At 40.8% G+C, this 17,725-nt stretch overlaps 1 protein-coding gene across 1 annotated transcript in view; it reads right to left on the minus strand.

Annotated features, from left to right (window-relative positions):
• Positions 1 to 17,725, minus strand: part of ryr2a (ryanodine receptor 2a (cardiac)) — an 806,696-nt gene that overhangs the window by 197,229 nt on the left and 591,742 nt on the right. The window contains exons 44-51 of the mRNA XM_041213076.1: positions 15,145 to 15,280; positions 11,059 to 11,245; positions 9,460 to 9,565; positions 8,398 to 8,518; positions 5,563 to 5,732; positions 3,717 to 3,937; positions 2,305 to 2,395; positions 518 to 658 (exon numbers count right to left, since the gene is read on the minus strand). Coding sequence (XP_041069010.1) covers positions 518 to 658; positions 2,305 to 2,395; positions 3,717 to 3,937; positions 5,563 to 5,732; positions 8,398 to 8,518; positions 9,460 to 9,565; positions 11,059 to 11,245; positions 15,145 to 15,280 — 1,173 coding nt within the window. The remainder of the gene's footprint in view (positions 1 to 517; positions 659 to 2,304; positions 2,396 to 3,716; positions 3,938 to 5,562; positions 5,733 to 8,397; positions 8,519 to 9,459; positions 9,566 to 11,058; positions 11,246 to 15,144; positions 15,281 to 17,725) is intronic.

The following is a 17,725-nucleotide window of genomic DNA, read 5'->3' on the forward strand; positions in this document are numbered from 1 at the left end:
AGATGAGAAAATATAGAAGTATTTGCAGCTCATGAACACCACACATTTACAAAATATATCCATCTTCAAAGTGTCAGTGAGTCATAAAATGAGACAATCTGACAAGCTCAACATTAAATTATATTATTTTGAAGGATCAACAAACAGCTCTTGGCACAGGTTAAGAAACTGTTCCCAGTTCCTGTTCTTGAATATAAATGTTGTAAATAATAAGCACTTGAATTTTAAGCAGGTTTGGAAATATGACTTTATAATGAATATAAAATAGTACAAAAAGAAAAAATGGAAGTAGCAGAACAAAATGAAGTCTGATTTATACCATTCTATTGCTTGACAGATTCTCTTTAGATAATTTGATACCATAATTATTAAATAAATGGGAATGGACCTACCATCTGAAAATTATTTTCGGGACTATTAGGCAAGACAGAATTAGTGATATTCTTTCAATAAAAAACTGTTGGTATGGTGGACGGTAAAACTGAAATCCCAGGTTTTCCTTTCCTGGCAAAGGTACCTTCTGGGAGAGGGCATCAAAAATACCCCAGAACAACTTCCTGGACAAGTGAAGTTCCTCTTCTGAAGTTGCTCCAAAGCTACCCCAGCCTCCAGGGAGACAGTAATACTTCCAACACCTTTCATAGTGATTGGTCAATAACTGGAAGAGAAGGATGACAAGTTGGTTACTAACCAAAAGTTACTTTAAAAGAAAAATACATTGATTTTATTTCACTTCCCCCCTCATTATATAATGTTCGTCATTCCCAGAGAAGGCGGACAGATAACCTGCTCCCAAAGCCTCCAACAAGAATGTACCACTGGAAGGTCTACAACATTACCAAAAGAAATAGAGGTGAAGTGAGAAGATTTTTTGCACAGCCAGTTGTTATGATCAGAAATGCACTGCCTGAAAGCATGGTGGAAGTAGCTTTAATAATAACTTTCATAAGGGAATTGGTTAAATTTGTAAAATTTGCAGTTTGATGGGGAAGGGGCAGGGATATAGGACTAGTTGTGTAGATCTGTCAAAGAGCTGGCACAGGCATGATGGGCTGAATGCCCTCTTTCTATGATAAGAGAGGCCCAGATTCTGCCTCTTTCCTCTGAAGGAGCACCTAGACTCTGCTCAGCACCTAGTAACATTGGCAGCTGATTGTGTGGTTTCTTCATCCCGCAACAGCACGACAGATTAAAACATCATCACATTGTACCACCCTTCCACCTCAAGGAAAATTACATTTCAACCTTTTTATCAGCACATGTTAAGATTTAAATTTTTAACCAAGTGCACTCCAGGCGATATTCACCCTGGTTCCTAGTTGTACTGTAATCTTAACATTTTAGTTTGAAAATAGCACTCATATTTCTCATACATCAGTTTTTGTAAATAAAATACATTAGAAAGCAAATCAGCACAATAGGAATGTTGCCAGAATTGGGAAATATTTATTGGTAATTATTCTTATAAAAGTAATATTTGAAAATAAAACTACAGCAACCAGCTCAGGGTTTGCATGATCTTCTGTAGAAACATGATGGAGGGATTAAAGGGTTAATAATTTACTTTAAAAGTTGCAACACAAAAAAACTACTTGCATTGCAGAGTGCATTAACATGTTCAGCTCCTTAACATTAATTTTAAAATACAATTCCTCCATTTATTGCCATTGTTTGTTCAATCTAAGATGTTGAAGGTAAACCAATGCCGACATATTCTGTTAGCACGGTAACAGATGGTCAAATGACATTCCCCTGTCCGCTCTTTTGGCAGAGGCATTAAATCATTTAAAACTAAAATACATTAAAACAACGGAAAAAGAAAAGCCACAAGTACATTGATATTGCCAAACGTCATTTCTCCGCTTAAAATCCTGACCATGGTTTTAGTGCAATGCTGCTTTCCCTGTTTGATAAGCAAACCGCACTATTCCTTCCATCTTGCCCTAACCTTGTATCTTTCATGGGCTTTAGTTACTCCTATTATGGCATCTGATAGCCATGCATGGTATCAGGCTTCTAATAAAGCTACTCGAGATCGGTGTAAGGGCACATCATGGGGCCTTGCCCAAAAAGCTTCATTATCATATTCTGTCCCACAAATGGGGAAGCAGAAAATCTGATTCAGTGCTCCCAATTAATGTTAGAGTCAATGCTGATCAATGATTTTTCTTTTGTTTGTAAATTGAGAACAGCAGACCAAGGATTATTGTGTGAACACATTAAGCATTCTCCCATGAATATCACGAACAATAGTAACAATGGGCTTTAATGAACTTACCACATTTAGGCAAAACACAAACTTACTTTTAGAGGCATCTTTGCATGTTCATTCAGCAGGGGAACGTCAAACACCAATCTCCTCAACAGGTGCTGCATCATGGATGGTCGTAATTGACTGTGTAGAAAGGGAAATCTCTGGGATCAGATATGGATGTGATCCCTTCTTACATTTACCAGTGCAGAAACACAATAATTACATAGTCCCTTAAGACAATGTTACAAAAAGATTATTATTCTGTTTTTTTTTTAATTGAGGCACAAAGAAAGGGAAAAGATCCATTGGTCGAGGACAACACCAAGGGCAAAATGAGCAAAGATTATACAAGGTAAACCAGGAAGTAAGGATTAGATTGTGCCAAGTTTGGACCTTTGTGAGGGAAATAGAGAAAGATAAGGAGTTCCTTAATTTTGAGGATCTGGAGTTAAAAGGAGTTAGAGAATTCCACTATTTTGACTACAACACAGCAGGAAGGAGGAAGAGACTGTGGGAGGCATATTTGAAACTTAGGCTGGAATTTTACTGTACCTCAGGGGCAGGATGGCAGCTGGAGGAGTAGGTGCTATGCCAGAGGTGCTATACCCAGCACCTACTCACCCCTGCTGCAATTTTGCCAGCTGAGGGTAGGGGCTGGTAATGGGGGTGGCGTCAGGTGAGCGGCTTAGACATGGGACAATTAATGACCACTTAAGGGCCTCCTCTTGCCTCTGCTGGGATTTTACCCGCGATGGGAAGAGGCCGATGCCTGGTTATTAGGCCAATAGGTAAAATTCGGCCAGCCTTGGTGCCGGGCTGGGAGGGGGGAGGTGCTTCTGATGGGTCCGTTCTCCCACCCCTTGCCTTTTCCAACCGTGCCTCCCCACGCCCAGCAAGATCCAAGACATACCTTACATTCTGGCTCCATTGCTGAAAGCCTTCCTCTCAGTCTTGCTGCAGTCACAGTAGTGACCATTGGCGCTGTCGGGACATGAGAGGTGCCAGCACTTCCCAACTGGCCGCAGCTGTCTGAAATGGGACTGCCTCTTGGTGAGGGGGGATCGTCCTGCCTTTAGCCAATTAAAGGGCCAACGGCCATTTAATGGCTGTGGGACGAAGCCAGCCAAGCGGAGGCAGGGTCATCACAGACTTTTACATGAGGGCGCAGAATCACTGTCCCCAGGCCAGAGAAGCAACAAGAGAAAGGTTCAGAGCAGCAATAATCCTCTGAGTCCTTTAGAAAGTGAAATGCAAAGAGTTTCACAGATATTCATAATGTGGGCTCATCAGGGATCTACATAATGTAAGGTTAAATGACTGTTCACTGATTGATTTTCAGACATAATTGAACTGATTCAAAATTAGGTGACTCCAAATACATAGAAAGTGATGCAACGTTATAAATAGCTTGAACCTCAAATATTTAATTTTACTCCACAGCAAATCTGACCATTTAACTTACCCGCAGATTGCAAGTAAGCATTCCTCAATAGCGTCCCTCTGAGCTTTAGTGAGGGAGCACCCTTTAGACAGCCTGTAGACAGTGTGCAACAAGGAATCAATGAGGGATGCATGATGTTCAGTGCCAGCAAAGAGTGGGGCACACTTCGTTAAAAGTGGCAAAACAGCAGTGCACAAGTATCGATTCAGTGCCAATGCCATATCTGTAGCACTCAAGGCAGCCTAAAGATTAAGAGGAAAAAACATACTGCATTTTATCTATCCAGTAAAATGCATTCACGGGTCCTTAATCTGGGCAGACTGATGAGCTCTAGAAACCCCGTTCAAAAATTCCTCCCACCGCAATAAGTTGCTGAAAGGCACATCCTGCGCTGGTTACCATACTGCATGTTCTAACATGGGTACAGTGCTTCCCCTGCTATTCTTTCTCAGGTAGCCCCTATCCCTTAGACACTTTACTACTGTGAACCTAAATCTAATCTGCCCATTATTAGTTTGTCTGATACAGGCCAGCTCTGCCCACATGCACCCAGGTTCTATAATCCCACCCATTTTCAATCTGTTGGTTGATTGGGACAGAACAGGCTGTGAGACATTCAAATATGTAAGAGGATTGCCAACTAGTGCAGGTGATGGAGAAACTGGCACCCATTCATTGATTAACATTTTGTTAAGACATAAATCATCTACAATGCCAGCACAGAAATTGTACATCTACCGTACCAATATCATAGGGTTCTTGTAGGAAAATTGGTGTGCACAATACACGGCTGCCAGAAGCTTGTATCAGCCATCCTTCAAAAATAGTTACATAGACACAAGCACTCTAATTTTGCTTATGATTCATGCTCGTGCATTGCAATAATCTGCTATTATTTTGTTACAGCTCTTCAGTTTAGGCAGTCCCAGTATTTTTATTCTGTACTTTGCAAACTGGGATAATTGTCCCATCGATTAAAACACATATGGAAACTGTCCTCATGGCTGACACTGACTTGCTCAATCCAGAATAATGATCTAATATTATTAGGGATCTATCATGGCCCAGACCACGGGCAGTAAATGGATGCAAATTCACGGGAACAGGGAGAAACAGGCCCAAATTCCCAACATGTGCTCAGGGTGGGTGAGGCTCTTGCATTGGAAATGTAAATTCAGAAAATTACCCCTCACCTGTTATTTTGGAAGCCATTCCTGGAAAGAGACCAGCTATGTGACGGAGAGGTATGATGTAAAGATTGGCAATGAATACTACAGGGGCGTCACTAATTTTATGTGACAAAGTGTTATAGACTTGTGTGATTTAATGCTGCACTAATGCTTGTCTGGAGTAATTCTTCACATTTATCATCTAAAATTGCGCTCTGCGCTTGGCGCCACAAGTGACAATCTTGTAGCAATTAATACTTCATTATAGCTTAAGCTTCTCAAAGCATTTGCTCTGTATAGAAGAATACTTTCGGTAGACAAATTTTACAATTATACTGCAGGTACAGTTCAAGTAGATAGAATATTAAAGTTTTATATGTCCATTATTCCTACCTAAATACTAATGAGAAAAATTCCTAAAGCTTGGCTGTATGAAAATTATACATATTCGCCAACACACTTTACTGACTTCTTAGTGACAACACAGATAACAAATTGAATTTAGTTACCTTAATCCACTTACCTGGAAGTATCCGTTGATATTAAAGCTTGATGTCTTCATGTAGTAGTCAGTCAGGCCACTTTATTTTTAGTGTGAATGGCTGAATTGTTGAATCACCACTATACTTACATCACATTGACAGCAACATACGGAAACATGACACCAATTAAACCTCAGAGGCCTTTTATCTACTCACCGTGTCCAATGAGGCAGCAGCTCGAAGGTCTGGCAGGAAGCCAACCTCCAGCAGATGTAAAAGGAAATCTTGCTCTTCAATCCCATACACCCTCTCTAGGAACAGAACCATGGCTGCTTTATGGTCAGGGCAGAATCCTGCTGACATGTCTGGCTCCACAACTGTCCCATCTAAAAGGAAACATATGTATTTACTAATTACTGACTCACTCACTTTTCCAGAACCGCTCTATCCAATTCAGGGTCGTGGGAAATTGGAGCCTATCTGACAGGCAATGGGCAGTAGGCGGGGTACACCTGGGACAGGACGCCAGTCCATCACAGGACATACGCGCGCCCACACACACATACTTTACCGTAGCCAATCCACCTAACCAGCACGTCTTTGAGCAGTGGGAGGAAACCGTAACAGCCAGCGGACACGGGGAGAACGTGCAAACTCCACACAGACACCCAAGGTCAGAATTGAACCCAGGTCCCTGGAGCTGTGAGGCAACAGCGCTAACCACTGTGCCACCATGCCCACCATTTACTAATTACTGAATATATTAATAACCTTTTTCTTAGATACTTCCAATAAAAGTTTTACAAACATCATTATTTTTATTTTTTTTTCCTTTCTCGATGCAGAAACCTCATGTAGCTGTGCAAACAACCTCCATTCTGACAATGGTATTCTTAGGTTAGCCACGAGACATGGCACAGTGTTCACTCTGATATCACCTCTCCTCTGGGGAAGCAGCCAGTCTTCTCACCACTTCCCCACGGTAATGAACTGAAAATCCAGCAGAGCAGGAGAAGCTGAACCCATGTTCCACTTTTCAAATTCACAGCGCCATCTCACTCCATCCAATATTTACACTGTGAAATGGGAACAGGGATTTCAAGCTTCCTTTACCCCAACAGAGATCAGTAAGGCTGTAGATTTTACCAAATGTATATAAGTTCAACAGAACAAGCATTTAGGGAAATTAATTATACATACCTATAATAGTTAGTAAGCTTTCCATAATTTCTATACCATATCAATCTAAAATTTTACAAACCAATGGAAAACTTATAAACTATCAAAAGCTGCTCAATGCAGAAAACTTTTGTACCTTACACTGAATATCTTCTCTATAACAGATGTAATTATCTGGCAGTAAATGTTACGCCTCATGTTTTGTCCAATTATTTTCATTAGCTCATTGAAAAAGTTTAGCATGCTTTAATTTTTTTGTCACTTGTTGAGGTAAAGGGCTAACAAGTAGCAAACTCTCCGCACTGGAGTTCACTGCAAACATAGTAGGTATAGTTGAAGTAAATGGAACTTAATGGGTGGAATTTTAACTCCAAGAATGAGTGGGAACTCCCCTCATCTCCACCCCTGCCCATTTTAGGACATGGATCTATGGATCTACCTAATCCTGTGGGCTCCTCCAGACTGCTCCCCAACCAATTGGAAGGTAAGCCTGTCAATCAGGCTGGCAACCGGGTGGGGGAACCTGTCGGTGACATCACATACAGGTTAAAACTCCACAACGTTCGACCCCATCCCAGACCCTCTCAGCAGATCAAGAAAGTTCAAACCCCAATGGGTTTGAACAAGCAAATAGCTGAAATACACAAGTTCAGAGCTCGCTCAGCCTATCTGACTTTCAGTAGCAATATGCTCCATCGAAAACACCAAAAAACATCAGAACACAATTTAAGATCCTGAAAATAATTAACTTAATATAAAGAAATTTTTTTGGCTTCACCAGATGGGCAGCAATCTGATGAAGTGGACTGCCCGCACATTATAGAATCCATTTGATTTTTATTCCCATCACTCACTTGCTGTCTGAGCACTACTCGCAACTGAAATGCTGCTAGCTGCTCTGTACGGACAAAAATTGGGACAAATCTTCTGGTGCACCATTTTCTTTTTCCAGCATAAATGTATTTTGTCTGACTCTATTTTCAGATCTTTTTCATGTCAATACATGGGAAGGGAGTGAACAATCTCTTCACGTAGTCTAATTGGCCAGGTAACCTCACAATTTCTCTATATTATCTCATAGATGTCATGTCTGTGCTTAGAGGTCAAAATATAAAAGAGCAGTAGCTTATTTGGAGGGTTGATGAAAATTGCATGTAAAGAAAACAATAAGCATATCAAAATTGTTCACTAAAATTTCTCACCCACAATCAAACCGTATATCATCTCATTAAGTTAAACAGTTCTGTTCAACTGAGCTATAAATTTTAAATAGTTTGTACACACCAGCAGAATCCAGAATATGAAATTATATACTTCAACACCATATTTTGCAAGATTGTTCTTTCTACAATGATTTTAATAACACCTTAAATACCTCTTTTGCGCCTAAAAAGAGATACAGTTGTCAATCAAAATAATTTGGAAAACCATGATTATTAAAAACCATAGCTTGAAAAGGCCATTATTCTAACAAATGAAGGCTGCCTATTAGAATAATATGTCTGATTTGTTCTCACTCATCAAACATACGTTGATAGGAGCTTGAACGTAATGGTGCAGCAATTCCTTCAGGCAATCAATAATCTTTGTTGACAAAGGAGGGTTTATATTATGCAATATAAATGCTTCATAAATTATCAGAAGTTATTTTCACCAACTATACCTCCAAACTTTCACCAACTCAGTGCCTCTTTTCTCTCTACACTCACTGGACGGGCATCAAAAGTACACAATGGGCCGTAAAATCCTGCCCACCGAGTTGCTTCTTTCATTCTATGAATAGCAGTCTGCTATTGATATTATGGTACAATTAAATTTATCATCTTCTACAAATAAAATTGGTTAATATACCAGTCTCCATTAAAAACTCACCCTTAGCAACTGTTGGCATCTGGAAGGGAATGCTGACGACTCCTTCCAGGTCTTCCAATGGAATCAATGACCGGAGAATGGATTTAATTCGGATTGCCTCTCCTTTGCCAGCATTAATGAGCTTTTGTAATAATAAAGGAAACTATTGAGTTTTGAGATATTTAAAACAGACAAACTACACATATTTGGTACAAGACAAGATTACCATTGCACTTTGTTAAGAGTGACATTCTCTCGTTCAATGGTATTTTTGATCTTTCCGGTTTTTTTGCCTCTCCGCCCAAGAGAACAAGGAAGACAATCCGATCCCAGCCTTTGCCAAAGCTAATCTGAAACCTGTTGTTTCAAAACAGGCAGAAGGTTTTTAGTATTTAATTTTTGTGACTGCCTGTCCCTGAGCAGGCCTCTCCGTGATCAACTACCCTATCTTGTGGGAAACATGAAATGTTGTTACAACTAAATAAATGGATCTGGATAGCCCCCTTTTAATTATGAAGTCATGGATCTCCGATCTTCTGTGCAGCTTGACTTGAAGCAGTGGCAAAAAAAAAAAGGTCAAGCAAAAGAGCATTACAAAGGGGTCTCAATTCTTGAGCTATTTAAATCCTGAAGTGTGGTGAATACATGGGAAGAAAGTGAACATTGCGACTGGCACTCTACCTCACAGACTCTTCAGTCTGGGTTACAAGGGATTGAGGAATGCCTCTTTGAACAATGTGGTCAAAAAATGCCCAAAACACTTGACGATGGTAATCACATATAGTTTACTGTCCACATTGTCAATATTATTATTTTTATCTCTCAAAGCAAGCAATATGCATTGTTTTACTTACTTAGTCACTTTCTCAACATGGATGCCATTCTTTATTTGAGTCTGAACATTAGTATCAGAAATGAGGAATATTCAATTTCAATAGAAAGAAAAATAACTCTTTAGAATTTTCCCCCAAAGTAACTTTTGTGAAGGACTATCAGTAAAATTAAAACAGTTGGGCTGAGTAGCTTTAAGATACTGATGCTTGAGATCAATGAAACTCATTTTTGAATTGATTTGCTACTTACATGGATCTCTGGTGCACAGCGGCCCAATAAATCAATTAAAGCAGAATAGAACGTCATAATGGCATTCCCCATATGAATAGTGTCATCTTCCTCTTCTTCCAGATCTCTGTTAACCAAATATATTAACAGTATTTCTGAATTTTATGTAATTTAACAGGTACTAATAGAGATTTGCGTGGCTTTCAATGAAGCAAAGTAATACAAATGCTTCCAACTTGGTCATAAAGTTCAGTACACATATCATATGCAAAAACACAAATACCACATCACAAGATATTAGCAGCATACACTATAACTGAAAAACAGAATGATTTGTGTTACAGAAAGACATTTTATATAATTATGTTTAAGTGTTTCCTTCACGTCTTTCTTGTTGTCCCTCGACACCACTTAAGTGCCCCACCAAGCAACAGCCTAGGTGGTGCCAGGTTGTTGCCCATAACGACTGCCTCTTTTGATGTCACTAAGGCATGGGCTAGTTGTGCACATCAAGTAATTTCCAACAACACAAATCACTACATGGTGTGAATGAAATTTCCCTTGTAATGGAAAATGGGAGATTGCTTTATTTCTATAATCAACATTCTTGTAATAAAATGACAGGTATGCACTGTTTAAAATGTGCCAATTCTGTGAATCCAATTGTATTAACAGGTTGATAATTGCAAAGAAAAGCAGGGCTATTCCTGAATTTCATTAAAGAAGCATTTCAGCTCCACAGTTTTTAATCAATAAATGTAGCATTTACAGCAACACAAGATTTCCAGCTGCACTGTCATTAACTATTGAAATAAAAATCAGTTACAAAGAATATATTCCTGTTTCCTTTTGCTGATTTTAGAATACTTTCATGTAACCTGCAACTATAGATGACAACACTGAAGAACATGGCTCAGAGAATTTGCTGAGTCCAACAGCGTGAATGAGCTTAATTAACGGATACAATTGGGTCATCATGAATGTTTAAACATATGACTATGCTTACTGACGCTAACTCAGTTCTCACAATTCTCAGTTTAGTGATTCAACCAATGCAATCCTCCCTGTTCAAAAACCATTTGGCCAGCAAGATGTACTTTTCCTAAACGTAATTTATAACCCTAAAATTAGAACGAGGCTGTTCAGGGGGTGATGTCAGGAAGAACTTCTTCACACTCAGTGTGATGGAAATCTGGAACACTCTCCTCCAAGAAGCTGTTGAGGCTGGGGGTCAACTGAAAATTCCAAAAATAAGACTGATAGATTTTTGTTAAGCAAGACTATTAAGGATTATGGAATCAAGGTGAGTGGATGGAATTAAGATGCAGATCGGCCATGATCTAACTGAATAGCAGTACAAATTGAAGGACTGAATGACCTTCTCCTGTTCCTACGTTCGGTTCTAGATAAAGCTATGAATAACTGCAATGGTCTTTGATGTTTTCACCCTTCAAGCAAAGATGAGCTAATTAACTATTAGGCAAGAAGCTATGATGCTTTTTGCCTTTCTCTTAGTCCAGATGGAGCTACCTCTTTAGAAAATATTTCAAAGAATGGCCATAGCTACTCCATGACTGGCAAAATCTGAGTATTGGCAGTCAGTTCACAAGTCAGACTCACAGACTTCTGCTAGATTCATCAGTTGATGACAGGCCATCTCTCGCTGGGTCTTCAGAGATCTTTATAGCTTCCTCCATGGCAGAAAGGAGCCCGTCCCCTCCTTCTCCTCGCAGGGCTGGGCCAAAGCACTCGGGACGACGAATCAGCAATCTTACAACCTCATTGGCATTCTCTTCCACGCTCTCACCTACAGGTTGATGGAACCAATTGTGGGTGAGACACCAGCATGGCACACACACAAAAAAAATCACCCTCAAATCAACGATGTATTTGAAAACCAATGTTAAGCAAAGATTTAGAAAGCTTTGACACAACATGCAGACCCTGTTTCCTTCCTGCAAATAAATCAAATACAAATTTCTTTCTCATCATTGCAGCTAGCTCTGCCACTGAATATCAGTGCTCTCATGGAGGTATAACTTACTAGTTTATTGCATTCATTCACAACAGTTGATACCAAGAGATATAAATATTACTTAGTGCATGAGTTGAGTAAAATGCCAGCATCTGCCTGGTGTGTACTGAAGATAAATCACTCAATGGAGTCCATTTATTCTTGTGTCCAATTTCCTGGTTCATAAAATTACAACTCTAATAACCAGTTCACTGCAGCTGTACACTATCACCACAAAATTACAGTTAAATAATTCTGCATTTTACATAGCCTTTTACATAGGGCAAATTAATAAGCTTTATTTTCTCAAAAAAAAGCAGAAGGAAATACTGTCTGTATTGTATTTCCACCTTCTCTGAACAGAGTGAAAACTAACTGGCACAAAAAACCTGTAAGTCACATCCTGACTTCACATTATAGCATTTCAAATTTGGTTGGTAAACCTATTGAATGAGTTTATTATTGGAAGGTTCAGGACTAAATTTCTAATCTTTGTTGAGATGCTGAATTCAGCTGGACTGGCACAGCAATCAGCTTCAGCACTTAGGGCTAAGGGTGAGAGTCATCTAGGATTGCCACTCCTGATTGTTAACCATGGAACTCTGCTGGAAAAGCTGTATTTGGCGATCTCAATTAAGAAGACAATTTGACTCAGCTATGAGGACCCCAATTGCTTAACAACCTAATAACAGCTCAAATATGAATGAATGCCCACTTGAGTGGCTCATACCTATGGGGACAGCTACAAACACAAGTCAGTGCCTTCAGGAGAAATTAATGAGTGGAAAATACTGTAGATCTCACTGACTTTGCTGCACAAACACGTGTTTGAGACATACGTTCCTCCCATGCAAAGCCTTGTGCAGAAAGTGCAAATTTGTAAAAATTACCCTGCAATGTTAGCTTCATCTTATTGTTGAACTGGAGAGAGCCTTAGACTTAATGGTAACATTCAAGCCTCTGAGACAGAAGGTGCAGAGTTCAAACCTTGTTCCAGAGTGTCTTGGTGAGTGCAGACTAGAGCTTAGGCCATGAATTCTATGTTAGCATCCACTTGTATTTGAGAGGGTGTGCCCCTGCCTTTCGGTATAGGTTAAAACCCTTGTGCCATACAGGACTAACCACCCTTTAGGCTTGTATAATGATGATAAATGGTCACGGAAGCAGTGCTCATGTTAGGCTCTGTTAATCAGTCTAATAAGCTTGCAACCACTTCATCCTATTTGCCAAAGAAAGAATATGAAGACACTTAAACAGCTAAAATTGACAATCTTTATTCACAATCCATGTTATCACCTACACTAGATTCTGATTACTATTAGACGAACACAGAAAGAAGCAGTATAAACGTAGCTTAGAAAAGTAAGTCTAGCCTGCAGCCTTTCAATGGAAATTTAGATCACATTGCCCATTCACTCTGGAAACAGAGTTATACAATTCTACATGTGTAACCCTTGCAGTCTCAGGGAGACAAACAAATAAATAAGTAGACTGGTGTATTTACACAAAACGTGAACACATCCAAGAAACGAAAAACATGCCAGAGGTCTCTTCCAGTGCTGTGAACATGTGATTTATGCATTTTTGAGAAAGTCTGTACCCTCACTAATTTTGCATTAGTAATATCGCAACAATCTCGATCTTCCTTTCTTAATATTTTCAACCCAGCTTTACAATACAAGTCTCTAATTGAGAATGGACTAAGGAAAGTATTTAATGAATGAAAAGGCTTTGTACCCCATAGCCCTCAATGCCAAACTGTTGATATGCAATCCCACAATGCAGACACAGAGTCTGTGCTCAGAGGTACTCTTTGAGGTTTCTAAATCTGTTTTCCATTACAATATTTTAATCTATATTTATATAAAACATGTAAGAAACAAAATTTAGAATACTGACAATTTGAAGGTTTTATCTTGTCCTCATTTTCTCTGTTGGCCTATGCTAGTGAACCTTTACTCTAATTTTTTCTGTTTTGTTCCCCTTTACTTTCCCTTTTTTTAATGCAATGACAATAAAAAAATTGGTAGCAGGCCCACCAACAGATGGATATCAGGGGTTATATATATTTGACCAACTACCCAGTGATGTATTTATGGCAGAGCAACATATCTAGGGAAGAGGAGGGAAACTACAATCAAAATGTGCACCAAGACGTCCACCATCTTCAAAGCACAAGTCAGGAGTGTGATGGAATACTCTCCACTTGTCTGGATGAGTGCAGCTCCAATAACACTCAAGAAGCTCAACACCATTTAGGACAAAGCAGCCCTATTGGTCAGCAACCCATCTACTACCCTAAACATTCACTCCCTCCACCGCTGGCGCACAGTGGCAGCAGTGTTTGCCATCTACAAGATGCACTGCAGCGACTCACCTAGACTCCTTTGACAGCACCTTCCAAACCCATGACCTCTACCACTTAAAAGGACAAGAACAGCAGGTGCGTGGGAATACCACCAAGTTGCCCTCCAAGCCCCACATCACCCTAACTCAGACAATATTATTGGTCCTTCACTGTCACTGGTTCAAAATGCTAGAATTCCCTTCCCAACAGCATTGTTGATACACCTACACCAGATTGAATGCAGTGGTTCATAAAGGCTGCTCATCACTACCTGCTCAAGGATAATTACAGATAAGCAATGTATGATCACATCCCATGAACAAACAAAAAATAGTTTTATACCTCACGTACAATCCAGGATAAATAGCATAGGAAAATCATACAAAGTGGAATATTGTGGAGGTGACAGGGGTCTCAGCCGCCGGCTAGAGAACCGACAAGAGCTCCCTGCTGCCCGCAGGAAGGCCCACTCAGGGACGTGACAGGCCAGCAAAGGGCCTTTCCTGGGATAAAGGACTCCCGCCCACCCAAAGCTGCCAGCTAATCAGAGGCCAGCAGCACTAGCGAACAATAGTGCCACTGGCAGGTGGTGGCTGCTGATGGTACGACACCCACCTAAGGCCTAGGATTGTCGCTGGACTCCAGGCCAGAGGTGAGTGATGGTGGGAGACAGGTTGCGGGTTGGAGTCATGGGTTGGGGGTTACAGGGGGCCTTCCCCTTCCGCTTTGGAGGATGAGTCAGCAACAAGGGCAGGGAGTGGCTCCCTGCCACCTTTTTCCCAATGCCAGGTCCCTTGATCAGGCACTAAATACTTATGAACAAAGAACCCCCTTGGAAGCCCACATGGGTTTGTCTGTCATGCTTCTCACATGGTGAGTTACTCGCCTGCCAGTGGACTAATATCAGCAGTGACGGGATGAGACCCTTTAGTGGGCAATAACTGTCCATTCAAGGGCCTCAATTGGCGATGGGGCAGGAAGGCTGTCCATGGGTCTTCCTGCCACAGACTTAATCGGGGGTAAAGACAGGAAGTTGGGGTCTCTACCCATCACCTTCCCACCTGATTAAATGCCACAAACTACCACCAAACCCGCCAAGAGTGAGGGCACAAGATTCTGCCCACAGAATGGGCTTCCTGGCTTTACCCCTGTATGTAGCTGGTTTCCATCAAAAATATGAATGTCCAATCAGCATGTATCAGATTATTACTCCACTCAGCTGGGTTACTCTGCTTGCATCATTCTTGCATTGTATCATCACTGACACTTTACTCCTTTTTCATAACACGATTGTAGCCTACACAGTCTTCACTTTTAAAGGGCGTGCTTTTATATGGTGCCTTACCATTGCAAAAAACAGCAAAGCGCAGAAAATCCAAATATCGCTCCCCTTCCACAGGATTCCACCCAATGTCTGGGTAACCCTTGGCAACCAGCATTGCACAGCTCTGCAAGCCACAGCCAGCCAAATACTGAACAACCTAGAGAACAGAACATTAGCAGAAATCAGTAAGTGCCTTCATACTACATTTCCAATGTTAGTTGGAAAAACTATTTAGCTTGATTGAAATGCCCTGTTGGAATAGAGGCAGAAGTAAAGGTACAACCAACCATTAACCTCTTGCATCTGAATCTTATCCAGCTACAAATTAGGAATTTTGAACCTCTGAAAGAGACAATAGTTGGATGAAAAGTCACTTGTTTCATATCTTCACATATCCCCTTTGGGGAATAGCGAGGAAGTGTCGGAAGGATTTGCAAGCTGATTATCAACACGTCATGAATGCTCCCTCCATGGCCAACAAGTCCTGGGATGAGCCTGGAGCTTCTGACTCAGAGGCAGCGATGCTAATGACTGAGCCACAAGACCACCATGATAAATGGTTGGCAAACCTTTTCATTTATTGGCAAGTACATTACATCATCTCCATTCAAAGCGAACATTACTTCATTTTCAAGAAATCGTGGCTCCAGGCGTTGTCCCCTTTGTTGAGCAAAAGCTATACATTAAACCACTGTCTTATATGACATTCTTCATAGGATGTATTGCAGGAAGCCACCAGTCCTGTCCAGGTATCAAAAACACCGCTTGTGGACTCAGCAAGCCTACTTAGTGAGGTCTAAAGGAGCCATGGTTCTGACTGTAGCAAAGTTTGGCCATTATGCATGGGGAACCTACAAAAAATCAAATGCCATGGGTGCAGGGGATAGCCTTTAACTCCAAGCTGTACAGGGACAAAGAGGGGTGGCTGGAGGATTGGAGCAATAGAAATGTGTCATTCCCATTTCCCAGGTAAGTGGGTAGATGTGTTGCTGGTTGAGCATTAATGGAATGAAAAACGTTTATAATTCATGAGGCAGTGAGACAATTGCAGGAGTTTAGAAGCTGACATGATTGGAGTTAGTCAATTAAGTCCTGGACTTGTGGGGGAGCCTGCGATCTGTGCAAATTCTAGAGGCTATTCTGTTGTTTCCAAAGGTAACATAACAAAAGAGATTTTTTTTAAAATGAAGATAGCATCAGTCACCTGTTTACTGCAAGCACATGGTGCAGACTGACTGACATTACTGGTATCTCCTGGGGCGGTGTGGAAAGATCGGGAGGAAAAAGCAGTTCAGGTTTGACGTGACCTTGACAATAACAGGTAATGCTGGGTGCCAGCTGTGGTAGTTGGTTCTGGGTCTTGCTGCTGGAGGTGACACAACTCTGCGACAGCATCACTGGAGAAGGAAAGACTCCTTATGCTCCTCAGTGTTGAGCCTGCAGTGTATATACAGAGAAACGACTTCCTCTGCCGAGGATTAATGAACAAGAAGGTACTATCTTAAAAGTAGAACGAGGCATTTAAGAGTGAAATCAGAAAAGGCTTTTTCACACAAACGGTAGTGGAAATCTGGAACTCATTCCCCAAAAGCTTTTGGATGCTGGGTCAGAGTCAGAACTGAAAGATTAGGAGATTTTTGTTAGCTGAGGAGTATCAAGGGATATGTCACAAAGGCGGATAAATGGAACTAAATTACTGTATGATTTCACATTTACTAATCTTTAATTCAACTATGAAAGACCTAAGTGAGAATAAAATGGCATACAAGACATAATAAAAGTAAGATTTGTGTAGAAATAATAGCCTATACTAAAGTCTGCAACTGCTGTCAAGTATTCGATGTAAGATTCCTGTAACTTAGCCAGGGTAGCTTTCCTGTTGCAAACATACGCACAAGTAGAGCAGGCTCATGTGGCTGAATAGAGTACCCTTGTTCCCATACACTCTGCAAGAGTAATGATTCCTGCAAGCCCACCTCTTTCTATCTGCTCTCCTTGTAGCTGCAGCTATATGTGTTTACCCTTCACCTCTTGGCAGAGTGGAATTTCCAGAAGGACCCTCATGATGAAGTGTGTGTCGCCAGAGGCCTCTCCATTGATCTTAACATTCTACAGGCACTGTGATATTTGAAATTGCTTTAGGTACCCAAAAGCCATAAGGTAACAAAAGCAAAATGTGTGCCAAAACTTTTCAGCATTTTCACTGAGAGAAGCTGAGGATCCCTTTAAATATCACTAAAAATGCTTCCTCCCAACTTGTACCGCCCGTGATTCACAGGTGAGTTGAGGGACTGACAGCAGCAATGCAGGTAGAGACCAAAAAATGCAGGTAAAGACCAAAATATATTTATTTTTAGGCAGGAGCACAACATACCTGAAGTTTGGAATGGGGTAGGGTCCCCCGTAAGTACCAGGATGCTTTAAAAAAAAAGCTGCCAATGTGTTTATACCAAAAAATGGGGTGATGAAAATCAGCCCCAGCCTGTTTAAGGGGGGTTATGCTGAAATTTTATAAAATGCTGGTTTGGTTTCAGCTGGAGTCTAGTGACAATTTCTGGGCAAGTCTTTACAGAGTCTGTAGTCCTAGGAAAGAGTGCAGAGG

This window comes from Carcharodon carcharias, chromosome 2 (assembly GCF_017639515.1).
Source record: "Carcharodon carcharias isolate sCarCar2 chromosome 2, sCarCar2.pri, whole genome shotgun sequence".
NCBI classification, from domain to species: Eukaryota; Metazoa; Chordata; class Chondrichthyes; order Lamniformes; family Lamnidae; genus Carcharodon; species Carcharodon carcharias.